The sequence below is a fragment of the Ziziphus jujuba genome, chromosome 11, assembly GCF_031755915.1.
Source record: "Ziziphus jujuba cultivar Dongzao chromosome 11, ASM3175591v1".
Lineage (NCBI taxonomy): Eukaryota > Viridiplantae > Streptophyta > Magnoliopsida > Rosales > Rhamnaceae > Ziziphus > Ziziphus jujuba.
The window spans coordinates 9,320,196-9,345,368 of record NC_083389.1 but is presented as its reverse complement, the minus strand read 5'-3'; the positions used below and the strand labels follow the sequence as shown (position 1 = coordinate 9,345,368).

The 25,173-nt window shown below is 33.4% G+C and overlaps 4 protein-coding genes across 8 annotated transcripts; 3 read left to right on the top strand and 1 right to left on the bottom strand.

Annotated features, from left to right (window-relative positions):
- Positions 1–1,074: 1,074 nt before the first annotated feature.
- Positions 1,075–4,208, bottom strand: LOC107433629 (mediator of RNA polymerase II transcription subunit 27). Its single transcript, XM_016044931.4, has 7 exons — positions 3,750–4,208; positions 3,441–3,606; positions 2,594–3,053; positions 1,901–1,960; positions 1,743–1,811; positions 1,605–1,648; positions 1,075–1,511 (listed from the first exon to the last, which is right to left on the bottom strand). The coding sequence occupies exons 1-7, from the start codon at positions 4,045–4,047 to the stop codon at positions 1,328–1,330; spliced, it is 1,281 nt and encodes a 426-aa protein (XP_015900417.3). The 5' UTR covers positions 4,048–4,208; the 3' UTR covers positions 1,075–1,327.
- A 410-nt stretch (positions 4,209–4,618) lies between these two features.
- LOC107433628 (uncharacterized) lies at positions 4,619–13,737 on the top strand. 5 transcript variants are annotated; one of them, XM_060813001.1, is made up of 20 exons: positions 4,623–4,888; positions 5,264–5,329; positions 5,440–5,525; positions 5,832–5,954; positions 6,548–6,717; positions 7,292–7,441; positions 7,593–7,736; positions 7,826–7,886; positions 8,256–8,569; positions 9,019–9,150; positions 9,506–9,625; positions 9,769–9,855; positions 10,181–10,303; positions 10,497–10,617; positions 10,749–10,874; positions 11,496–11,630; positions 11,871–12,022; positions 12,237–12,377; positions 13,120–13,413; positions 13,518–13,737. In XM_060813001.1, exons 3-20 carry the CDS (start codon positions 5,483–5,485, stop codon positions 13,629–13,631), a joined length of 2,550 nt encoding a protein of 849 aa, XP_060668984.1. In that variant the 5' UTR covers positions 4,623–4,888; positions 5,264–5,329; positions 5,440–5,482; the 3' UTR covers positions 13,632–13,737. The 5 variants fall into 5 exon arrangements, with proteins under 5 accessions (XP_060668986.1, XP_060668984.1, XP_015900414.3 ...); XM_016044928.4 differs by having other exon boundaries at positions 4,624–4,888; positions 5,440–5,512; XM_060813000.1 differs by lacking the exon at positions 4,623–4,888 and adding an exon at positions 4,953–5,099 and having other exon boundaries at positions 5,440–5,512.
- A 4,477-nt stretch (positions 13,738–18,214) lies between these two features.
- On the top strand, positions 18,215–21,743 carry LOC107433617 (protein CHROMOSOME TRANSMISSION FIDELITY 7). Its single transcript, XM_016044916.4, has 6 exons — positions 18,215–18,749; positions 19,119–19,383; positions 19,463–19,558; positions 19,741–19,809; positions 20,145–20,491; positions 21,096–21,743. Exons 1-6 carry the CDS (start codon positions 18,568–18,570, stop codon positions 21,241–21,243), a joined length of 1,107 nt encoding a protein of 368 aa, XP_015900402.1. The 5' UTR covers positions 18,215–18,567; the 3' UTR covers positions 21,244–21,743.
- Positions 21,744–22,979: 1,236 nt separating this feature from the next.
- LOC125419415 (uncharacterized) lies at positions 22,980–24,620 on the top strand. Its single transcript, XM_048465281.2, has one exon. It carries the CDS (start codon positions 23,208–23,210, stop codon positions 23,985–23,987), a length of 780 nt encoding a protein of 259 aa, XP_048321238.2. The 5' UTR covers positions 22,980–23,207; the 3' UTR covers positions 23,988–24,620.
- Positions 24,621–25,173: the final 553 nt, after the last annotated feature.

Below are 25,173 nucleotides of genomic sequence, written 5' to 3'. Positions count from 1 at the left end.
GCCCACAAGCAACTAACTTAGAATTGGTGTCCGAGGTATGTCGGGAGTTGCCCACTTGGCGACGATCAGTAAAGCTAATGGAGTTTGTCCAATGGCAGCAGCTTGGGGTCAATCAGTTTTGCTAACATTGAAATTTGAGGGACTAAGACAATTTGTTCTTTTTTTTTTTTTTTTTTTTTTTTTTTAATGGGTGGATCCTTAGGAACGTGCAGGCCAATTTCAGTCTTGAAAAGGGCTTTTGCATTATTAGCGCCATGAGTAACCTACCAAGTGCATTCATGTTTAATTTCTTTTTTTTTTTTTCTTCTCGTCTGATTGATGAGCTTGACACGTAGTAGCTCTAAATTTTTCAGATGACAGCTGTTAAGTTCCTGTTTGGTTTGCTATTAGTGGGAGTTTTCTGTTGGTTATGTCACTGTCATAATGTCATGAAAATAGCAAATTGGTAATTGGCTGAAAAAGATCAATTTTTTTTTTTTTTAAGGAAGGTGGCAAGCAAGATTCAAGAATGGTTTAAAAGATAAGGAACACCCAAAAATCATCGAATTCTGGACAAAACTAGATTTTCCTTGAGTAGTTAATTGTCGAGATTTTCTATGGTGCTAAATCGTTACGTTTATGAAATCACATGGGAAACAAGAATCTTGTTCAACAAAGAAATGGGAGTTATCATAATAGAAGGACAATACAAGAATGGCTGTCGTTGTCTCTGGTTAGCAAGTTCTAGAAGATGAGTGTAAAAATCAAAAATAACACAATTAAATTGGTAGATATAACGCCTTGGCAGTTATATGTCATCAATTATAACTGTATGTAGAATTTTGGATAGCCGAAAATACCCCTCAAAAAGCTCTTAAAGGCAAAGGAGGGAGACAAAAAAATTATTATTAGGGGAGGGAAAAAAAAAAAAAAAAAGGCAAAAAAAAAATTCTCTTAAAAGTTAAGCGCATTTCTCACTTTTTGACCCAAATAAAAAAACAAGAAATTAAAGTGATTCCCCCCCACCAGAACATCAAGATCTTTCGTTATCTTAATTGAAACTATCCCAGCGAGATAATAATTGAAACCGTTAAGGAAACGAACAGGAGTAAGAGGTCTTAGAATAAATTATAAGGTTAAAACCTTCATAATTAATGTACAAATTTTAAATCTAGAAGCCGATAATTTTAGACATGGTTAATCTTTCTTTTTATCTTAGTTATACAAACAAAAGAACACTTTGGTGGCTCTCTATAAAAATAACTTCTTCTTTTTTTTTTTTTAATATTTTCAAATTTTGACATTTCTACCCAGTTACAAGACCTTGGTTAACTATCAATACATGTGGTTATGCATCATCTGAAAAGCAACCAACATGATAGGCCCGGCCAATATTCAAATTCTGGTCCTGCCCTGAGGAAATGGGTTGGGTTGATGCATTTTTCAAAGTGAAGAACTGCCTGTATGGACGATAAACTGGAGGCAGCAGTAAAGCTGCCTGTCGATCCATAGATAATAGTCGTCCGCACTTGCTGCAACAACAACAACAACAACAGCAATGAAAATCAAGAACTCAAAGCCCCCATTGAATTCTGAAAGATTGAGATAGAAGAGAGATGTAGCACCTGCAATCTTTTGTGAACAGATTCTGATAGCTGCAGATCCAGTGCTATAAAAACAAAAGTAGAAAATGGAAAACTTAAGTATGTACCACAAAAGAAATTTAAATGAAAATAGATACTCAGATTAGGCTCAGATGGTACCAAAAGAGAATATAGAGCTGTTTCTGCTTCAACTCCAAGAAAAAACTGCAACGACATGGCAGCATGATCCTGAAATAGGAAAATTTTGAAATTTTAATAGAATGGTCAATATCACTTGAATTAGAACAAAGGGGTGAAGAGCAAATATAGGATGTTACCGTGATATGTCTAAATACATGATAAACCGATACACCTCTGGAATGTATATAGCTGCCTCCCTGTTGAAAGATGAAAGAAGGTAAACAAATTGTAGCACAAGCAATCCTTAATAATACAGGGCGCTTAATGGAAAAAATAAAATACAACATAACAAAAAAGAAGATGAAGAAGAAAAAAAATACAATGTTGTTATATTTCTGAAAGCCAGTGAACAACCTATTCAATATAGGACTCTGGATATCTCGTGAGACTACGACCAATCAAGTAATGTGAAGCAAAGTCATGATATGCCATCTTGGAAGCTGTTTTAGGGCTTACTGGCTTAACAAACTATAATAGAGTGAATGATCTAAGCTCCCACTAACACATTTAGGAGCAAAAAACTAAGTCTCTGAAATATGTGTATTACGAGAAAAAAGGAAAAGAAAGAGAGACACGTATAAAAAACAACTTTAGAACTTATATGGAAGGAAGAAGGAAATACAAACATTTCTGCACTTCAACTGCCAGAACCACTTTACAGTATTACCATGACCTATTAATTCAAGATATACCCAAAAAAAAAAAAGACCTATTAATTCAAGATTCAAATAGGCCTCGTATAGGGAAAACTCAAAAGCTGATATAGTATTGTGATTCAGTCTATCTAATCATTTGCAATCATTATTTTATCATTGGATAAAAAATGTTACCTCATCAGGAGAAAAGAAAGCTACTGCATCTGGGTCAATGGAGCCAGCTGGATGTAACGAAACTATAGCTCTGAAGACAGAAGGAAATAGCAACTCAATTACAGCAACCTTATCTACAGAAACATCACCCATAGAACCTGGTTTTAATCTATTTGAACTGTGAAAATTATGTTCTTTCACTGATTCGCTCTCATTTGCTGATGAGGGCAGTGAACTAGCTCTCTTTAACCAATCCAATCGTTGGTAGGTGAAAATTTTCAAATTTGGCACTTCTTTTTTCAATCGCACTAGAACCTCTGATAGTGTTTTACAATCACTAAGCTCTTCTTGATGACTTGATGATACTACTTGTGGACCACAATGTCTCTTCGCATTTGATTCAGCATTCTGATCATTTGAGACATCATCGAGGTGAGGAAAAAATCGCCTTTTCTGATCAGTAAATGCCTTGAGAGCTAACCTGTAAACATTAATATCACCACAGAAGCTTCTTAGTATCCTAAATAATCATGGCAAATGCTACCATCGCCCCAACTAACCCACGTCTTTTGAGAACTCAGAATCTGCTTGATTTTGATAAAATCTTATGGTAACCCTTTGACTTTGACAGACTGCTTCAGCTTGTCCACTGAAACTGTCCAGGTATTTGCCTAATCTACTTCCAACCATTTTGAGTACAAATTCACACAAAGCCAGCATACAACAAAAATAGCTTATCCTTTTATATTGTAAACAATAATTCCTCATTTTGATCAAGTAATCAACTTATTGTAGTTCTTAAAAATCTCAGTATCATGGTGAATTTGGAAAATGATAAAAAGCTAAAAACCAAGACAACCGAACCAACCTGGTCCTGTCGACGGCAGAAGCACCTGCTTGACCAGCAAGTTGACGTTTCCAAGCATATGCAACTACAGCACCATCTGGGCAAACCAACGGCATGTGCAAGCCCCATGAATTACTTCGCGACTTTAGAGATTCGCTTAGAACCCCTGATTCTTCCAGCTGCCTTCCTAACAATTAGCCACAATACGACACTAAAAAATCTTATAAACTGAATAAAAAAAAAAATTCATTCTCTCAAATGCTTAAAATCAAACAATTATGAACTGGTGGGTTCGGAAAATTAGCCCTAATATAGGAGATCTTCGCATACCAACGGCGCGGAGGTCTTGGAGGTGTTGACGCATTGAAGCATCTTCGTTGGAGAAGAGTTGCAAGGGCTTGTTGCTCTGGTGAGGCTGCGAGACAACGAACAGGGCTTCGAGAAGCCGGTCGGCGCCGAGTCTGATGTCGGCGATGAGGCGAGCGGCGTGAGCTAGTCGGTCCATTGCCAACGCCACCTGCTTGGGTGGCGCCTCTGCAGTGGTGGCGGAACTGCCAGAAGAAGGCTGAGAAGTGGGGTTCTGAGTCGCCGCCGCCGTTGCCGTCGCTACCGACTGAGGTTGCTGCATTGCTCTATCGCACTGTGTTTTGCCCGCCTGGAGATCGCTTGCTTATGGCGTGAGAAAAATTTGCGAATTGGGAATCGAAAGTCTCCCCCCGGCTAATAGCCAACTGGGCTCTGGCTTGGCTCTAGCTGGCTAAAATGTACCGATGGGTAGGAATTTTGCCCAACCCGACTCCGAAATCCGGTATACATATCCATGAATCTTCGCTTTCTAGTTGTTTTTATTTTTTAACGCATCAAATAAAACCCTTTTGAGAATAAAAACCAAAAAAAAAAAAAAAAAATTTATAATGACCATTTCAAGATAAATTAACCCAATATTATATATAAAATTTGACGAGACTATGAAAAAGCAATGATTGATTTATTTAATATCTACATAATTTCTATTTACCAAAAAAAAATCCACATAACTTCATATAAATGATTATTACAACAAATTGTGATCAGCAATACTAAAGTTTTAAACAAAATAAATATAACTTTACTTATAAATTTTTCTTATATAATTTATCATTAGATCTAATTAAATTTAATCTCTCCCCAACCAAAAAAAAAAGAAAAAAAAAAAAAAAAAAGCGTACCATCACTTTTCAGCCACCTCCATGATAACCTAATTTGAATCCGGATTCGGAGCAGCCCAAGTTCGGGTCCAACAAACTCCGTATTCCGTAGTTGCCCACTTCTAAATAAAAGCCGCGTAGGCGTATATGATCGGAAGCAGCTCATTCACCTTGTACGCTTTACTAACCGTTGAGTCCTTCAAGTTACTTCTTCAGTTACTTCTAACGCCGGCGGCGCATACGGAGAAACCTGATACTGTGTTTGGTTGACGAGAAAAAAAGGTATAGAAAAATCATAGAAAGAGAAAACAACTTTTTCATTTTGTCCATTTTTTTTTTTTTGCCTCCAAATCTTATGCTTGACGAGGCCTCATGTTCTTCTATGGCTGAATTCGGCTAAAACTACCAAAAGAGAAGAGACAAGATTACCAAACTGACAAATTTGTTACTTTCTTTTACTTTCTGTTGCCTTTCCCTGCCGCCAAACAGAGCTGTAGGTTTCGAACTTCTCGTTCATTAATGGCGGTTCTGGTTTATACTCGCTTGCCCACTACTAGTTGTTTCCAAAACCTGAGAATATGCTGTTTGTGCATTGTTGCTAGCTGTAAATTCTAATAAGTAGATTGTTTCCTTGCTTTTTTCGTGTGTAATTCATAGGTAAATAAAATGGCGCCTTCAAAAGCTTCCTCAAAGAAGCAGCAAAAGCGCGGCATCGACTTTAAAGTAATCTAGTTATCCCTAGAATTTATTTATGGCCTCTGATTCATTTTATGAATTTATGATTCGGAATTTCAACATGCGGTCCTCATGGAATATATTTTCTCTTGTTGTAGAAAATAAAGCGAAAGATTGGCAGGAAATTGCCGCCTCCTAACAATGCTACGAATACTGAAATTAAATCTAAAGGTATGGACTATAGGTATGTGGTTCATGTTCTTTGAAGTCATTCAGTCTCCTGTTTGTTTTCATGGGAACATTTTACAGATATGAAACTGCTTTTGATGGAATATTTCCTAAAGACAGTAGAGTATAACTAAGACTGCCCAGTGTAATTTTAATAGGCCTTAGGTTTTCTTTTATTTGGGTTTAATTAATTAAAATTTTAAATTTCACGATTTTTTGGCATTCATTTATCCCTATAAATTCTCTGGAAGTAGCATGATCTACACTAAGTCTTTATTAAATTCTAAGTTTAATAAAGTGTCTCATATTGGTTTATGAGCAGCAATAATTCTTCCGGAGCAGAGTGTAGCAACAGAGAAGACAGGCTTAGCAGTAAACAAAAAAGGTTTAACTTTGAAGGAGCTTCTTCAGCAGACATCTCATCACAATGCAAAAGTTCGCAAAGGTACTCATTGTTATATATGGTTATAATTTAACATGCTGAAAGTGAATATAATTAATGGTACTCAGAAAAAGGAAAAAAAAAAATGCTCATTTTTTGAAAATAGTTTGGGAAGAAAAGTAAAAGTAATGGTATTTTCTTCTTCTGCTTACGTGGAAAAAATTAAGATGCTTAGCATAGGAAAAGTCTTAAGAATCAATGCAATGTAGAATAAAGTTTTGAAAATACATGTTATTTTCTACATCTAAAAGAAGAGTAAGAGAAAAACATAGATGTGAGTCAAATGCCATTTCAAAAGGGCACGCCAAATCCCAACATTCCCTAACTGAAGAGTAAAATTCTCTTATTTTATGAGAAAACTTTTAACAAAGAGTTTTAAATTTAAGTCTAAAGTTGATTTACTTAATCTTTGTGATCACTTTCTTGTATCTTCAAGATAATTGATATACTTTATTTGAAGAAGTTATAAGAATTTTTTGTCACTAGTCCTTCATTTTTTTAATATGTCAAGTTGTCTAGAATTTTAAGTTTCACGTCGACTTCTTGTTTGATTGTGTGGTGGCTTTAATAATAATTGCTTTTTCATCTTTTTCAAGATGCATTGCTTGGCATCAAGGATTTATTGCATACATATCCAGCAGAACTGAGCTTGCACAAGTATGCTGTTATAGAAAAACTACGTGAACGTATTGGAGATGATGATAAACTAGTTAGAGAAACTCTTTATCAACTTCTTAAGTCAGTGGTTTTTCCTGCCTGTAAAGAGGTAAGGTCTTCTAGTCTTTCTCATCTAATTGCTGATATAGCAGGTGGTTGTTATTCAGAATTAACTGTATGACACACCTTCAAATTGTTATAACACTCTTGCTTCCTATACACTTACATATATCTTACTTTTGAGAGACCAATAAAGCTAACAAATTTTTTGATACATTTCTTTTATTGTTGTAATTACTCATGTGTGCATGTATGAGATATTATTTTTATGGTTATCCTTTTTCCATCCTATCATGGAGAGTATTACAAATAATAACAGCAACTTTAGTAGTTTCCTTCATCGCAGGAGTTAAGTTCTGTAAGTTGTCTCTTAATACATTTCTATTAGCTTTTCCAATTCAAGATAGTGGTTAACGCTTGTGCATGTGTGTTTGTTATTATCATTAGTTTTTCCACCAAGCCCGTTTCCATATATTAAATAAACAATTTGATATTTTATATGCATGCCAATTCCTGTTCTGTCCATGGAAACCATAGTGGGGTCTTATAAGTTTTTTTCTAACGACGTATTACTTCTTGTTTTCTTTTTCCTATGATATATATTTCCTTGCTTTTTCTTCCAGGATAATCAAGGGATTTTCATCTCCTTACTAATGACCTATATATTCAAAGCGATGACACATTTAGCTATTGATGTTCGGTTGATGGCTTTCAAATTTTTTGACCTTGTTGTCCAGCACTACCCACATTCCTTCTTCTTGTATGCTGAAAAGGTATCCTAATTTATTGGGATGATATATTTTAATGTTTTTTCCTTCTTCTTATTGGCATTTGTTAGTTGAATAATGTTCTGAAGTAAATAATTGAGAACTATAATTTAGTCATTTTGTTTATTATATTATCCATTGATTACTTCAACAACAGGTTCTTCAAAACTATGAAGATATTTTGCGGAAGAACCAGCATTATTTACAGGACAAGGGCAAGCTCAAGATTGCTCTCTCTGGGTTGGTTCGGTGTTTGTCGATGTTGCCTTGTAATCAAGAAGAAGTTGATTCATGTGAAAAAGTACCTTCTGATTTTCAATTCATGAAGTATAATTTGGTTTCCAAGAAGTCTCTCTTACTTTCTGAATCTCTCTTTTTATTATTTATTAGAAGGATGCTGGACAAAGAGTGCTGCATGCTTTTGAGACGGAGGTTCCAACAGAATCTTCTGGTATGTGAAAAGCCTCGTTACTTGTTTGTGGGTATTGCTATTGCAATGTTCTGTTAGAGTCAGCACTTGGCTTGTTATAATTGTTTATATAACAGTGAAAGACCTGATTTGTTACAAAATAACACCAAAATCTGCAAATGTTGTTTATATATTTTTATTTTGTGCAAATTATTTTTTAGTACCTTGCATTTGACATTTGGCATAACATCATTAAACTCAGAACTTAGTCTTGTATTCGTACATTTTTTCCACTAGCAATGGTTAAGTGGTGGTGCAGCAGCATAGTATTATATTTGTCATTATGCTATGAGATCAATCCAAAATTATAATTTAATATTTACACTGGTGACATTTTATTCATCTTTGCAGGGTTTTCCATTATCATCCCAAAACTTAAAGACCTTCTACCAGTTCTAGTCAGTTGTTTCCAAGAATTTATTCCTACAGCTCAGACTTTTCCATCATTTGATGGACAATCATTTGATTGCATGCTGTGTATACTTCAGAGCATAGATCTTTCAATCAGGTTCTATATTTATGTTACTAGTGAGAATAAGCAGGAGTCACAAGCTTCTCATGGAGGACTTGATGCGACTATGTGGACTGAAACTATCACAACATTCTTATTGAAGAAGTTACTAGTTATGTTTCCCCTTAATCCAGTGAATCAATTCTCGGAGAAGGTATAGCTTGCTTAACTTTTGGTTTTGTCATATTTTCTCCCATGAGAATTTTTTTCCCCCTTAAAGTTTAACCTCTTCTTATGATTCTATCTTTTTCTATGTTTCTATTACAATCTATGGCCATTTCGCTTTGCTATTTTAATGAGAATGAGAACCAAGTGTTACTGTTAAGTTTGTTTTAACATTAATCGCCTTTAATTATGAAACTTCATGCTTGACATGCAAATTTAGATTCTTCAATAGTTGCAAGTATTCACCCCTTTCGATTTCAAGACTTATGATTTATTTTTATTTATACTGTTATAAAATTAGAAAACTTGATGAGCAACATTTCTTTTTCATTTTAAAGTTTCAATTTATATTCTGAGTTGTACATCTATGTGACTCAGGGAGTTGGTATATGGGCGAGGCACAAGGTTTAATTCATTTTCTTTTTTTCTGCTTGGCAGGGTGATGATAGATATTTTACCTTGAACACTGTGTTTACGGAAATATTTTTGCACTTGTGTGAATGGATCTGTCCTCCTGATGTTCTATTGGAGAGATTTTTAGATTTCATAGAAAGTGCACTGCTTGGAAAGGTTTGATTCTTCTACCACTTTATCATATCCGGTTAAGAGGATGCCTGGTCTTTGAAACTTAGCATTTTTTACTTGTATGCTCTATATCATGTTGAGGATGTGCTATAAGTACATATAACCACAAATTACTTATGTTTTGTTCTTAACTGGTTTGGTAAGCATGCTCAACGGAGGGCATAGCTTTTCTGGCAGTTGGAACATGTTTACTTATCCTTAGCATGAGATAGCACTTAATCTGGTAAAGTACCTTTGTAAGAAATTCTTAACGTACTTAAGAACGTATTAGTCATCTATGTTGCATGTTGAGGTGTTATGATTATTTTGTAAAAGATTCTTATTGAATGATATTTGGTAGATCTGCAGTGGCACTCGATCTGGTAAAGCAATTGAGGAGAAGCATTTACTTTTGCTTCTTCCTTTTATTCCAAAACTTGTTTCACAGGTGGCGACAGAATGGAAGTTTCGTCTTCTTCAGGTTTGACTTGTTCTTATTTTCAAGTTCAAAGTTATTTACAAAATTGTATATTCCTTCACTTTTTCAAGTGTTGTGCTTTTAGTTATTTGCTGTCAAGAGAAATTTCAACCCTAATATAGAGATGTTATTAAATTTTATTGCAGGCATTTACTAAGAAATTTGAGGATTGCAATCCAGAATCCTCGCTAAAATTGGCTTTTGTTTCAACAATTGAGAAAATGCTAATTCCTGTAAGCTTTCTTTAATATGCAGTTTCCATAGATTGCTTTTATCAAACTCTCTCTCCCTCCCTCTCTCTCTGTCTCTCTATATATATATATATATATAATTTTTTCATAGTGGGCTTGCATGCTCACCTTATAGTGAGCCTCTCACACCCCATCTAATGTGGCAATAAGTATGATTTTCTGCAAATTTGTCTTTTACATGTGGGGTGGGAGATGATCACCATAAGGTAAGCATGCAAGCCCACTATTGCAAAATTGTATATATATATTTGATATATATCTTCTCTTTTTCAAATTTGTACTAATAAAACTTTAATATAAATCATAGAGAGAAGACATGCTCTATCTAGATGCAAGTGCTCTGGATCTTCTAGATCATCAGATTGCTTGGATAAGACAGCTTCCTCTGTTACTAATCCAGCTAGGTGATAAACATCCATCAAGTTCTCAGGTAATTATTTATTGTTATACCTCTCAAAATCATTCTTGATTTTGCAGCTGAGCTAAAAATATTTGGCTTTGGGCCCAATAGAGATCAATTAAATAAAAGTTTAGCACATAATAAATCCCAGTTGGCTTTGATCTACAATTTTTTCAATATTATTATCAGATGCTGCATCTTTTCCCCTTGTTCCCTTTTGCAGGTTGTGTTGCACCTTCAACTTAAGCTGGGACAGTGTTCTTTGTTGAACCCTTCCCTCATGTGGGGATACGATAACATGCAACACTTACTGCAAAAATTTTACATTATATGTTCAGATGATGGTAAGAATCAAATTCACACTGAAATTATATATATTTTTTTTCTATCAATTAAACAACCATCAGGAAAAAAAAAAAATATATATATATATATATCACTTGATTTCTTATCATACCCTTTGTTCCTCTTGCAGGAAATATATGCTATGGTCCTTTTGTAAGACTTGCCAGGGATTCTCAGGAGCTCGCTCTTTGTTGCCTTTATTATTTCTCTTATTTGGAACCTCTTCTGTTAAAGTCAATATCTTTGTGTTGCCTGTGTAAGTATCACACATCTGTTGGTTGAGTGTTGATGAATAATAACTTCACAGGATCTATGGAGTGTAACTAGTTTCTGTTTATTGTGTTTCAAGCTTGTTTGATACCCTTTACATAAAGTACTAAATAAATAACTTAAAACACTCTGTCCAAACTGTTTGTATGTGCTTGTGTGAATCCAATGTTTTAGTTTTTGAATATTTTTGCATAAATTACCTGATGTTTGCCAAATGTATAAATGAGCTTCTTGTTTCTGAAAGTATGCTGTGTACAAGTTGCTTTGCTAGTGTTGAAGCTTTCTTTGGGTGGCAAAATATATGTGTCAGTAATACTTGGAAAATTATACCTAATATTCTTCATTTAAGAGGCATCATGTTCTTGAAGAAGTAAAGCAGAATTTTGTAGGACATTTTTGCACTGAAAGTATGCTGTGGAATAAAATATAAGTTTAGAAATGCATAGTTTTGGTAGTCATACATTAAGAGAAAGATCTGAGAAACTTGGAAAGTTCTTTTTCGAACTTTTTGATATGGTATGAACATCATTAATGTGTGGAAGTTGCCTGCAAATTAGAAACCTTTTTTTTTTTTCCCTCATTGTCTTTTTTCCCCATTTCATTTCAGGTCCTGATATGGACCCATTAATAGTGTATCGAATATTAGAGATTCTGCATTCCACCTACAAAGCAGGGCGTATCCAAATTGCCGACTGCATTAGCTTCTTCATCACTTTGCTCTCAAGGTTTAGAGTTTTTCCAGGTATCTCAGATTGAAAATCTTCTTTTCCCTTTTTTTTTTTTTTTTTTTTTTTTTTGTGGCTATCATCAACTCATCTCCATATGACAGAAAATTATTGGACAACCACAAACTGCTTTTTTTTTTCACTCTTAAATTTCATTGTGCTAATAGTAGTTCTCCTTGGTCTGTAATCTAATTTTATACAGTTTGAGATTGATGAGTTTATAGGTTCTTAAACTTGGAAAGGCTTTCTCTGTGCAGAAAATAGTTATCCAGATGAAAATAGGGATGCAAAGATATCAAATCGTGGGATTTTTAAGTCCATCACTAGCATCGTCTGCTCAAGCATGTTGCAGATGGGTGATAAAAATCTTGTTTTTCGCATATTAGAGAATATATTACTTGCTCAGATAGTAAGTTTACTAAAATATTTCCATGATATGTGATATTACTAAAATATTTCCATGATTATATGTGATATCTGTATCTGCTTGTTACTCTCTCACTAATGCTTCAGAAATTATTGTTGCATAGGTAATTTTTACTTGAGTTATAACATTGTTGATTACTCCTCAATAAATTTCCTTGAAAGTGAAGGCCTGACGGTGACATTTCTTTATGTCTCAGGTACTAAAGCCTCCCCTAGATAATGTCTGTGCTATGCTAAGAGTACTAATTACACTGGACTCAACTCCCACAAGACTTTCTCAACAAAGTATTACAACTCTAGGCAATTTCCTTTCTGAGTATCTAATTGATGTTGTTGGTGTAAGTATGTTTCTTGTCTGACATAAAATTTATGCTTCTTTTTTATTTTTTGTTTATTTATTTTTTTTGCTAAACAACTTTCTTATTATTTACTTGCTATTAATGTTCAATTCTATTTTTACACTTCCCTCTTTCTTTTTCTGTTTTCATTTTTGGCCAAGCGGACAAATAAGGGGCTTTAAAATCAGAAAATGTTACTCTGATAATGTCTCCTATCTCATTTAGTTTTGGAGCTCAAAATAAGACGTGATGACCATAATTGTTACCTTTAAACTAATATATGTTGTCCAGACTCCTTAATTTGGGATTTTGGAAGGGTTAATTGTGTTAATTAGGTGAATGCACACACCAATTATCTGAAGAATATTATTTTAATTTGATGAGGTAAAATTAAAAAATCACGTAGTATCCGTGTATCTGCCTTCTCATTGTGTGATATGAACCTCTATGCATAGATTGGTATGGTTAAGATGCTTGTAATGGTGTTTGGCCACCTGCGATGGGCTTATAGTTGCATATATGGTTGGATGATTTTCAGTGGATCAAGAGTTTGCATGTTGGTGTCTTTTCAACATGATTCCCACATCTTGCTGTCGAACTCATGCACTGTAACTTAGTGTAGTTTAATGTCTATTTTTCTGTTTTCCATTTATTTGTTTCGGAAATAAGATTTTTGGTCTTGTCGAATTTTATGATTCTAGCTGAAGCTTGTAGTGATTTGTGGTGATGCCTTCCAATGCAGTGCATTTCCAAAGATGAGGACACCGACTCCATTCACTCGAGCGCATGTCGTTATTATTTTATACCTTGCTTTTTCCTGTTTGATAGGAGCCATGTGCTTTTAAATCTTGTTTTGAGAATGTTTGCGTCAATTGTTTCTTGTAATGGTGGTCAATATGCAACAAATCCTTCAAGTACAGTAGGTGCAATTGTTTCTGTTCTTCTATTCATGCACAAGGATGTTAGGATTGGGCAAATTATATCTTCGTTCAAGGAAGATGTTGACAGTATTTTGCAGAACATTATTTGTTTGCAGGTAAGATCTTGCACCCTTGAAGTATGTATGTCGTGGGTTTGACTCTATTCTGTTTCATTGTTTAAACGCTGAAAGCTTGTTGGTTTTCTACTTTCTTCATGCAGTCCTCCGAGGAAATCAGCTTGACCCTTGAAGAAAGGCACAAAGTGCAATGTGCAATGAGTCAACTGGAGAGTGTAATATGCGGTACCGAGAAAGGGAAAAAAGTATCTTTCTAATTGTATATTATTTTTATATCAATAATGTTAATTAAATAATTTAGTTAAGTTTATTTTTCCTGCTTTGCTTTGATTTTATATATTGAAGATGGTTATTTGGAGCTTTTATACTTTTTTTTTTTTTATTGGGGTAAATTGTAGCTTTTATACTTGTTTAAAAGAATGTTGGTAATCATTTCCTTTTAGTATAAACAATTACAATTATCTTTGTATGAAAAATATATATTTTCATAAAAAAATTAAAATTGAAAGATGCAATTTAAAGCTTTCGATTACTAGAAGTTAAAAATGGATGCTTAAATTGTTGAAGAGTTTAAAAGAATATTGTATGTTTGTAAAAGGGAGGTGTTTAAGAAATATTAAAGGAAAAAACATTGAAAGAACCAGTTTTCCATATTATTTTTTTCGTTAAAAGCTTATTAGCAAAATATGATGTCACTTTTATTTTTTGAATCAAAGAATATAATCACACTTGAGATTAATTTTTTATATTAAAATTAACAATTAGGAACGACAATATAATAAAGTAAGATTCAAGTTATTAGTCTTTAAATAATTATAAAACTACAATGTAAATTCTTTTATTTATAGTTTATTGATAAAAAAACTTTAATTTTTAGTTTTGTTGGTGTTTTGGTTAGAGAGAGTGGTTTGTTATATTTATTTTATTGTAAAATAAAATATATTATATACGGTGATTAATAATTAGATTCTATATATTAATATATATATATATATATATGGATATATAATAAATAAAATTTCAATATCATAATATATGGATTTTAATAATAAAATTAAGCTTTTTATTTGATTTTTTAAAATATATGTAATTATAAATAAATTATTTTATAAGCTAAAAATATATTCATAAAGCACATAATAATAACAATAATAAATATAATTAAATTATATTATGAGGATTTAATATAGGATAATTAATTATTTCAAGGAATAAAAAAATAAAACATAAAATTACAATATTTAAATAGTAAAAATAAATTTGAGAATTGATTATGAAATTAAAGAAGTCCAAATAAATTATATTTTTATTTTTGAAACGGTAGTAAATGAATCTAGATAAGAAAAATGATTCGTTTTTAAAATGATTATTATATATTGAAGCAAACGAAGCTGCCTAAGATTAATTATTTATTTTGAAAATAATTTTTTTTTCCTTGAATGGATAAAGACATAAATAAGACTAGATTCATAGTATTCAGATTGAGAAAAGCATGACCATACATGGTAGTTTTTTAAATTAATTTAAATAATAAAGGAATAATCTTTAATTTGGAGCAATGAATTGATTTTAGGAATTAAAAAGAATTTATATTCATCATTCAAAATAATATTTGTATCATTATCAAGTTTTAAATTTTTTTACCTATAAATAGAAAATAGAGCAAGTGATTTTTCAATTTCCAATCAATCAGAAATACAACTATTGAATAATATTTCCTATTCAATTTCAATTTTTGTTATAATATTTTAATTCTTTAAAAAAAAATTTGTTATTTTTTGTTGTTTTATTTAGTTGACTAAATTTATATTTAAAATTTTTGTTGTTACAAAGCATTTAAAAATCTTTTAATTTGTTTGTTCTTTATAAATTAATCCAATCGTTTATATTTGATCAGATTTATTTTATATAATTTTTATTATTTTATTATCATATTTTTTTTATTTATTTAATTGAACTTAGAATGGTACATCCTTACTCATTAAAAAAGATGTCCAAATTATTTAATTTTTGCAAAACTGCAAAACCATAACAATAAAAATTGTAAATTTGATAACAAACTATCAATAGTTTTTAATTCTTATTTATCAAAAATAATATAATTAATTAATTTAATTTAATTTGTATATAAATAATTTTCAAAATTATTTATTACAATTACATGTGATTAGATATGGGGACCAATTCTAGTACCAATAAAGCGTGGAGAGGATTTGTCTGAACCATCGAAGCAGGAGATGAGTGGTACTGGAGGAGTAGTTTCAGATGAATCGAAGCTTTTCAGTGGCTTTTTTTTGTCTTCTGACTCACCCAGTCCGATCGAGTTCGCTCCCTATTCCAGTTTCGAGGGCGACAAAAAAAGGGTTACTTTTAACATGGATGACGAAGCTGATCTGGACTTGGAACTCCTGGAATTTGGCTTTCTTGCTACTTGAATTGAATTAATAGTTTTTATATATATAGACTTATTTAGTATATTGTTTTTGAACTTAGTTCTGTAGTTTCTTTTGAACAAGCTGTCCAACTTTTCTCCAGTTTATTACTGTTGTCTTTTTTGTTGTATAACTTGCAGTGGAAAGTCTGTAATATATATATATATATATATTACTGTCCGTCTATGGTGCGAACGGTCTTCATGCGGACCACAGTATTGATAACAGTTTTTCATAGTATTAGTGATGATTTTCTAAAAAATCGTGGTTAATACTATAAAAAACCGTTACTAATATTGCGGTCCTCATACGGACCGTACTCACCATAAAATTTCCGTATATATATATATATATATATGTGAATGTATGAAATTGATAATTCTTTCTTGAAAAAGAAACACTACTTACGGTCTCAAACAAATTATATGCTTCTATTTTTGGTTGAACTAATGATGATGAACTATACAATCACTGATTGTACTCCCCTTATTTATCTTTTCAATCACAAAAGCAATAATAATATAAGATTAAGACCCATATTATTTATTTTTTCATTAGATCAATTTAATTATTAATTTCATGTAAACCGAAACCAAAACTAGAAAAAGGCGAGGCTTTCCAAAGGAATATGTAGTCAAACATGATAACCCTTGTGCCTGGTGCTTACAATCTGCTATCTGTCAACTGAGGATTATAACAAGAAGAGCCGAGAAAGGGAATAAATTATGTATATTATTTTTACATGTACATGTTGGTAATGATTTTTTTTTTTTTATGAAAAATTAAAATTATTTTTGTATGAAATAATATTTTTATAAAAATAAACAATAACTGTGAAAATCAATCTAAAGTTTTGGATCACTTGAAATTAAAAAATCGATGTTCATTAAAAAAATCTGAAAATTATTCTATATGGGAAATTTTCTTGTAGATTTTCTAAGTTAATTAGTTCGAAATTATTAATTATATTAAAAAAGAATGGTACACTAATGAATAAATATCCGGAATGACGCGAAGACAAAAAAAAAAAAAAATATATATATATATATATATATGTATATATGTATATATATATATATATTCCAACCAAGGTAGGCTGTAACGGCTATAACTCTATTTCTTGCGGTATTTGGATTTAGGAAAGTTTCCTATTTCCTTCCTTCAAGGAACCTATATATATATATATATGTATACACACACATACATACAGTCATTCATGCTACTTCGTTCTTCAAATATTCTAGTTTAGTTCCTGTTCATCCTGATTGATCGATCGTGAAGATGGATGTGGCACCACTACACCCATTAATCTCTCGCCATTATACCAAAAATTTGTCTCCTTTCGATCCTCGTTTGAACTGCACAGGCAAGTGGCGAAGAACATCATCATCGTCAACTTCGTCTTTGTCAAGCCCTAATTATTTCCTCAAGAATTGCAATGGCAGCTGGAGAAGGACTTCGTCTCCAATCCCTGATCGCCTCAAGAACTTCAACGTCGCAGCACCTCAACGACGTCGTGTTCCCCCACCCTCTGCTTGTACTAAGCAGCTTAGCATGGGGCCCAAGATACTAATAAAGCGTGGCGAGAGTTTGCCTGAATCGTTGACGAAAGAGATCATGTGTGGAGGTGTACTTTCAGATGGGTCGAAGCTTTTCAGTACTGACTCTTTTATGGCTTCTGACTCGCCGAGTCCGAGTTCACTCCCTGTTCCCAGTTTCGTCAGCAACAAGAAAAGGGTTACATTCAACAAGGACGATCAAGCTTTGGACTTGGAACTCATGGAATTTGGCTTTATTGCTGCTACTGCTTGAATTTAATTGTTAGTTTGTCTGTGGTTCTAATTGTATAGCTGATATACCATGAAGTTTGTAACCAAAAATATTATGGATTTATGAACAATTTTATTTTTTTATGAATTAATTGATGTTATTTCTTGAACAAATAATAATATATATACATATATATATAGATATATATATTTTTTTGGTTGGATGATTAGTAATATATATATTTGTCTTTCAATCATAAGAACGAACAATAATAATAAGATCCAAAAACAATAATATATAACACCCATATATTTTTCATTGCAACAAATTTATAATTTATTATTTTCTGTAACCCAAAACCAAAATTCTTATTAATTCAAATAATCGGAAAAGGTGAGCCTTCGAATCCAATATAGTCAAATACGACACCATAAAAACGAAAAAGGTCTGGTACTATTTCTTCTCGTTGTCAAAGAAAACAGATTCCGCAGGGAATTAATGTCTATTTTGAAGTTAATTGGACCCACGGTGGGATCCACTTTCGATATGAGTTGGGGGAGTATTCTACTATCATTGTAGATCTTTTACGCGCGCGTATAAAAGATAATGTCTTTCAAAATTAAAAACTCCGCAATAAAAGCGGGAAAATATTTTGGCAAATTTTCGAGCAAAATTTTCGAACAAATTCACAATTTTCCAACCAAAAAAAAAAAATTAAAAAAAAAAATTACTAACACCGCTGTCGATTCCATACCCACATCAACAATCACAATTTTCAAACTCGTTTTCCATATCAGATTGAAGGGTCGTCTTCTTGTTTGGATTTCGTGAAGGATTTGGTTTCCCGGGTTTGTATTCTCTGTGGACCGTCTGCGAATGGGTATATTGGTGGTAATGGTGGCTTGAGTCTGAGGGTCTCGGAGAGCACTACTTCATAATAAAACAAAAAACAAAAAGAAACCCACCCAAAGATTCAAATCGTAGTATTCAAATGCAGTCCAAAATCAGTGCCTTCTTCAGATCCCCTTCTTCTTCTTCTTCTTTTTCTCCTGCTCCCAAATCACCGGTCCCACCTCCGATTATCGACGCCGAGAATGACGATTTGGCCATCTGGGAGAACAAAGACCATCAATTTTTCAACACCTACAGTCGCAGAGCTCCAAACCTCTATAGGTATCTGCTTTTCTTTTTTTTATTTTTTTTATTTTTTTCTAATTATATATTCTTTTTTAAAAAGAAAAAAGAAAAAAGAAAAGAAGTTGTATGGTTTTAGATGGATACCCAATCTATTGGGCTTAGGCGTTGTTTGCTTGCTGAAAAAAGCTGCGGAAAGTAAAATAGAAATTATGACTTTTGATGTTTGTTTTTATTTGGTTATTTTTTTTTTTTAAGAGAATCAGCCACTAATAAGTAATTTTCAACGTGCAGTTGGCTTAGAACCTATAGCTGCAGTACCATTGTTTTTTTCCATTTTGTTTATTTCTTTTAGATTTGCGAAATTTTAATTATTGATATTTTCTCGTCTGGCTGAATGTTTTTCAGAAGCGATGAAGAGCCGTCTAGCCAATTGCTGAAAAAACCAAATTCAGATAATTGCTTTTCGAAGCCAGAATCGACAATATCAGGGAAAACGGTGATTAAAAACAAGAAAAGAAGCTACGCCCAGTTCCATTTAGAATTGGGTCAATCTGATTTTCTTCTCCACACATGTTCCACATGTGGCATCAAATATGCTCCAGGAGATAAAGAGGATGAGAAGGCTCACAAGACTTTTCATAAGGACTATACCCATGGAATTCAATTCAAGGTACAAATACTAGAGAATTTCAGAGTATATGTAATTTTTTTAGTGCTTGTGCTATCCATTTTCTTACTTAATTTTGCAGGGTTGGATCTATGAAAGGGTTATTCATATGCATACCAATGAAGGTGGTCGGATTATTGCAGTGTTCGATAGTGATCCTCCTGCTTGGAGAAATAAGGTTTAGAATTTGTGTCCTCTGCATTCTTAGTTTTGGTAAATAAATGTCCGTAATTGTTACTACGTATGTGGGACTGCAAAATCAAGTAATAATGGAATGAATTCCTTGTCAGTTTAAAAAATGAAAGTAACGTGAATATTTCTGAAGCATTTGTTCTCATTGGGATATTGTTGTTCTTCCAGGTTAGGGAAGTTGTGAAGATGATGGAGATTGAGCTTGAAAGTGGATGGATCTTCCATAAGCTGTGTAAGGTAATTGGCACTTCGTTTTATTTCATGACTTAAAGAAAATTCTGTTTTATTTCATGAGTTAAGAAAATTCTGTACATTATCTGTTAAATCAAAATCTCTTATGAAATCTTAAGAATTGTATTCTTTCTGATTAATAATAGTTAAGTTGATTACATTTGAAACAAGCGAATCTTCACTTTTCCATGAATGATAAAAGTGAGTCATAAAGATCAGAAGTTGTAACAAATGGCTCCTGGGAGTTCCAATATGACCATCAAACACTTGGGTTCTCTTTTATGATTCGGACATCAGCATCATTCTTGAATCTTGATGTTGTTTCTTGCCACCATTTGCAGGTGTTTCTGTTCATTTCATCCCAAAGGGTTGTTGGTTGCGTAGTTGCCGAACCAATTAAAAAAGCATTCAGAGTGTTCTCAACTTCAGTTGGTGGAACGTCTGATGGTGCTAACAAAAAGGAAGAGAGGAGAAGGCCAACTGTGCTCCATTTTGGGGATATTAGTTTCCAGAGGGAAGTAGTTAAAAGAGCTACTTCCGCTAGTAATACTTTATTATTGGATGAGAAGAATGGAGCAATCTTTTGTGAGAAGGAAGCAGTACCTGCTGTTTGCGGCATTAGATCCATTTGGGTTTCTCCTGCTAACAGAAGAAAACACATAGCTACCCAGTTACTAGATGCTGTTAGGTAAGTTCCTGTACCCATTTAATCTCTTTGTGAGCTAAACTGAAAGCATTTGAATGATTGGCGTAACATTTTGAAGCATAAACTGGAACATTTTATTTGTAAATATAAGAACACTCGTTTCCAAGTGCTTCAGTTTCGCAGTAGTTGTTGGAAGTTGGAAGTTGGTCCCAACCTTGATCATCTTGAAATCTTTCTTATTGTAATGCAATAGTCATTTTTTAAGTAGCTTAATGAGCTTTATTTCAAGTGAAGGCCAAAGGGGGTGGTTTACTCGGCATGATATCTGAGGATTAGACATGGACTGTCTATGTTAAATTGGAATTTAGTGTGGAATGCAAGAACACATAATGCACTTGCAGACTTGGTGGCTAAAAAGCCTGTCTATTGTCTTTTAACTTTGCTTTTCATGATACCCTTCCTGATATGCTGGTTGACTTTGGTACTGACTTGTTGGAAGTAGTTTTTTGGGTTGTAATCCCCTTGTGGGGCTTTTTGTACAATAATGCAATGTCATTCACCAAAAAAAAAAAATAATAAAAAATAAAAATAAAAAAGTGCTTCATTTGCACGATCATCTTATCCCTTATTTCTCATTCTGTCACAGGAAAAGTTTCTGCTTGGGATATGTCCTTGAACGCTCTCAATTAGCATTTTCTCAACCTACCTCGGCTGGAAAGGCATTGGCATCAAATTATGTAGGTGTGGGATCTTTCTTGGTGTACAAATCCAACAACGTGGACTCAGACTGTTAATCATAAATCTGAAGGCTGAGGTACATTGTTTTGAAACCTTTTTGTAGGGATATACATATTTAAAAAGCACCCTAATTGACAACTTTGGTTTTCACATTATAGATTTCAGATTTTTAGATCATAGGATGGCAAATCCTTACAAAAGAATTCCACCATTAATATTGCCTAAAAAAAGAATTCCCATCACCAAGGCTAGGTTACTTGCATAAAACTACTTGTTCTGTAAGTTCCCAGAAAATCTGAAAAGCTAGTTATTTCTGAGCTCCGTAGCTCAAGGCATGGTTTGACTGGAAAGTGACATTGAAAGGGTATCCAGATTTCAGACACTGCATTATAATCAGTGTACCCTTTCCATTCAAAATGAGCTATATTAATGAGCTATATTTGGTTGTATTTTCCATTGCAAGCTTGCATTATGATCCTTTACCATTGTCCTATTTGGGGCTACAAGTCCTCTTTAGACTAACATAAGAAAACTCACCAGCATTTTGCTCAACAGTCTAACAAATATTGACCATGAGTACACATCTAGTGGGTCACTGTGTTGTTAATGTGACAATGAATTACACATTAAAATATATTACATTCAATATTTATCACATTAAAGTCTAGATAGATTGTATAGATTATATGATGTATATATTGCTAGTTATGATGAATAAGAATTCATTTTCAAAAACAAATAACAAAATGTGTGCTATTCACCTGTTAAAAAGGCCCTTCTTAGCAAAAATGTTGCTGGCAAGATTTTTATTCCAACAACCCTTTAGGAACTATACTTTTAGGTAATGAAACCTTTTAGGAACTATACTTTTAGGTAATGAACCCGTTTTGTTTATTCACGCATTATTATCTTCGGTCTATTACTCCACATGGGTTACCAGAAAAGATTGTCCTATTTGTTTGTAATTAATTTTTATTAAAAAAAAAATCATCTTTTTTATTGAGTTTTTACCAAGCAACCCTCGAGATGTTATCCAACTTCGTATATTACATACTGCAACCAAAATGAGTTTTTGCCATTCAAAAGACCTTTCTTGACCGTTTACACCTCGAAAGCTGTGACAAACGGTTTTTTTAAGTGCTGTTTGGAATTTTTCTTAATAAGTTGTTAAAGGGCTTTTTTTGTTTTTTTTTTTTGAGTTAAAAAATAAATGTATTTTATAATAAAAAAAATTATAAAATTTAACAAATAAACGAAATCCCCAAATAATCTAAACTCAAATTTGCGCCACAAACTCATTCCATAAGTGTTTCAATAACTTAAAAAACTTAAAAAAAAAAAAAAAAAGAAATCTAATCCGCTTGATGTTTTATTTTCTCATTATGAATATAATATGACGTTTTTTTTTTCTTTTTTTTAAAAAAAAAAGTACCTAAAAAAGCTTTAGGTAATAAGATCTATATTCCATAGAAAAGTTAAAAGGCCTTTGTAAATTTTGTTAAATATTTTTTTAATACAAAGTTAAAATGGAATTATGGACCTTTCCAGAGGAATGAAAGAGACAAATTCCCACATATTTTCTGTAGATGTACCGGGGAGCTTCCCCACGGTAACATCCGTTCCAAAGAGCTCCTGTGGGACATAAATGGCATATACGATAATTAATCCTTAATAAAAGGGCAATTTCGACTAGCATTGCGATAAAACAGGGAATTTCAGGCACTGTCCAAACACAAGAAGTACGCGTCGTTTGCATTTTTTTTTTTTTTTTTTCGGTCCCTTCAAAACTTGGGGGCCAAGCAATTTTCATTTTTATATCTTTTATTCCACAAACCGCCCCACCGCCTCCACATATTTACCTTCTCAAACCTAAACCCCCAAAATTTTGTATATAAAACCCCTCTAAGCTCGTAACTCCAAAGCTGTTCGTATTTCCCTTTTTTTTTTTCCTTTATTTATTTATTTATTTTTTCTTTCCTTTCTTGCTTTCCGATTTTTCCTAACTTTATCTAATCCAATCATGCCGGAATCTTACGCTATCAAGTCAGGGATGGCGGAGGCAGACGGCGGCGGAGGCGTGGCGTTCCCGCTTGTCTTTTTCGACGGCGAACGCGAGACTGATATCGGCAACATCGTCGTTTACCCGACTCTTGAATTCAAGCGGTTCCAATCTATGCTGAGCCAGAAGATCGGGATCTCTCCGCACCAGTTCTCTGTTTACCTCTCTTCGCAGGATACCGGCCGAAGAATACCCATCACTGGTAGGGTCAACTTCGGCGCAATTTCTCGCGAGAAGGGTTACTCGTTCCTCGTGGTCTTGAAGCGATCAAGACGCGAGAGGCGGCGAAGGAGTCAGCAAGAATCAGCAGGCGACGTGTACTTCACGTCTCCGATGAAACCCCCACCGCAGAAACCGATCAAGAAAAACCCGCCCGATAATGTAATGCTTCTCAGGCGTGATGTGGGTATAATCAACCAGGACCAGGCTTTTTCTGGGCCGCAACTCAATTTGCCGTACGCTTATCGGGTCGAATACGAGAAACGGGTAAGGGACTTGCAGTTCGAGAAAGAGAGGTATTTGATGAATATGGGTCTGACCGGGTCGGACCTTTCATATGGAGAAAACGGTATGGTGGGAGAGAAAGGTGGGAGAGGTGGTGAGGCGGTTTGTGAGGTATGCTTGGAAGCTAAAGAGATGGGAAAGGAGGTTGGGTTCCATTGGTGCATCTATGATACTGTCACTGTCGGCTTCCGATCTCCTGCCGGCCCGATTGCCCGACCCATCAAAGGGTCCGATTAGATATATGACTGGTTTTCTTTTGCTTTTGCTTTTCGGTTTCGACTTGCCTTTTTGGTGTTCTGCTGTATAGATTGGGAAAGACAGAAAACAGAGAATGGATGCAGAGTGAGATAGCCAGATAGGTTGATGATCTGATGTGGTTTGGTATACGGTAAGGAAGGTGTACCATAGTACCCATGACATAAAGAAAGTTAGGATATGAAACAGTTCATATACCATATATTAATTACAATTGTGAACCCCACGAAAGAGGTAGTAGGGATGTGTGTGGTTCTTTGGTTTTTCTTTCTTTTTTTTTTAAATTTTTTCCAATTTGGTTGAATAGTTAGGACTTTTAGGAAGAGTGCTTTCTAGTATCTGGCACTGTTTTGGAGCTGCGACTTTTCCAGAAAGAAAATCAAAGATTTTTCTTTTCTTTATATATATATATATATATTAATCCGAGGATGGGGTTCATGGAAGAGTGTGGTAGGTAATGTTGGTTGTTTCCCACCATGGTTTTCCCTTGGAGAGGAATTGATATGGCCCCTTAAATGGGGTTTTGAGATTTTGTTCAATTGTTTTATTATGTGGAGAGTGTTTCAAAGCTGGAATTGAAACTCTAGAATCAAAATAGTTTCAAATCTTTGTTTTTTGGTGTGTGGAGAAAGTTGTATCTTTACTATTAATCTGGAATGAGGACCTTTAAAAGAAAAAATATATATTAAACGTCGAGTTTTGAATTCGTCAATAAATCCATTGATTACTTTTGTAATTTCAATTGCATTTGGATGATGTATAAGGGAAATTATTCATAAAAGGTGGTTATACCGAAACATTTTGTGAGGATGATGTACGGATAATTCACATTTTAATTATAATAAAAAATTAATATATAATTTACCATTCATATTACTGTTGGGTATTTCTTTACATTATGCTTTACCAATTTTGGAGCAGATAAATAATATCGTGGAGAAAGTAATAAATAATATCGATGTTATTAAATTATTATCAGGTATGATCTGGTACATCGATCATAAATAAGCCAAGATTCTTTTGTACCTCCGCCTCATTCTCAAATTAAGGTCATGTTGTAAACTTTCATTTAAAAAAAAAAAGGTCATGTTGCAAACGCATATGTTGATTTTTTAACATAAACTAAACTAATTATATGCTTATCTAACGACCGCAATCAAGTGTTTTT

What these genes read in the sequence shown, in the direction of transcription:
- LOC107433617 (XM_016044916.4), top strand. Translation starts at nt 18,568, where the DNA reads ATGCAGTCCAAAATCAGTGCCTTCTTCAGATCCCCTTCTTCTTCTTCT. An exon ending in AGAGCTCCAAACCTCTATAG is followed by an intron (nt 18,750 to 19,118) that starts GTATCTGCTTTT and finishes AATGTTTTTCAG; the next exon opens with AAGCGATGAAGAGCCGTCTA. An exon ending in TCTTCCATAAGCTGTGTAAG is followed by an intron (nt 19,810 to 20,144) that starts GTAATTGGCACT and finishes CACCATTTGCAG; the next exon opens with GTGTTTCTGTTCATTTCATC.
- LOC107433628 (XM_016044928.4), top strand. Translation starts at nt 5,273, where the DNA reads ATGGCGCCTTCAAAAGCTTCCTCAAAGAAGCAGCAAAAGCGCGGCATC. An exon ending in AGCGCGGCATCGACTTTAAA is followed by an intron (nt 5,330 to 5,439) that starts GTAATCTAGTTA and finishes CTCTTGTTGTAG; the next exon opens with AAAATAAAGCGAAAGATTGG. An exon ending in CATTATATGTTCAGATGATG is followed by an intron (nt 10,618 to 10,748) that starts GTAAGAATCAAA and finishes TTCCTCTTGCAG; the next exon opens with GAAATATATGCTATGGTCCT.
- LOC107433629 (XM_016044931.4), bottom strand. Translation starts at nt 4,047, where the DNA reads ATGCAGCAACCTCAGTCGGTAGCGACGGCAACGGCGGCGGCGACTCAG. An exon ending in CCAAGACCTCCGCGCCGTTG is followed by an intron (nt 3,607 to 3,749) that starts GTATGCGAAGAT and finishes GCTAATTGTTAG; the next exon opens with GAAGGCAGCTGGAAGAATCA. An exon ending in CAGCTCTATATTCTCTTTTG is followed by an intron (nt 1,649 to 1,742) that starts GTACCATCTGAG and finishes TTGTTTTTATAG; the next exon opens with CACTGGATCTGCAGCTATCA.
- LOC125419415 (XM_048465281.2), top strand. Translation starts at nt 23,208, where the DNA reads ATGCCGGAATCTTACGCTATCAAGTCAGGGATGGCGGAGGCAGACGGC.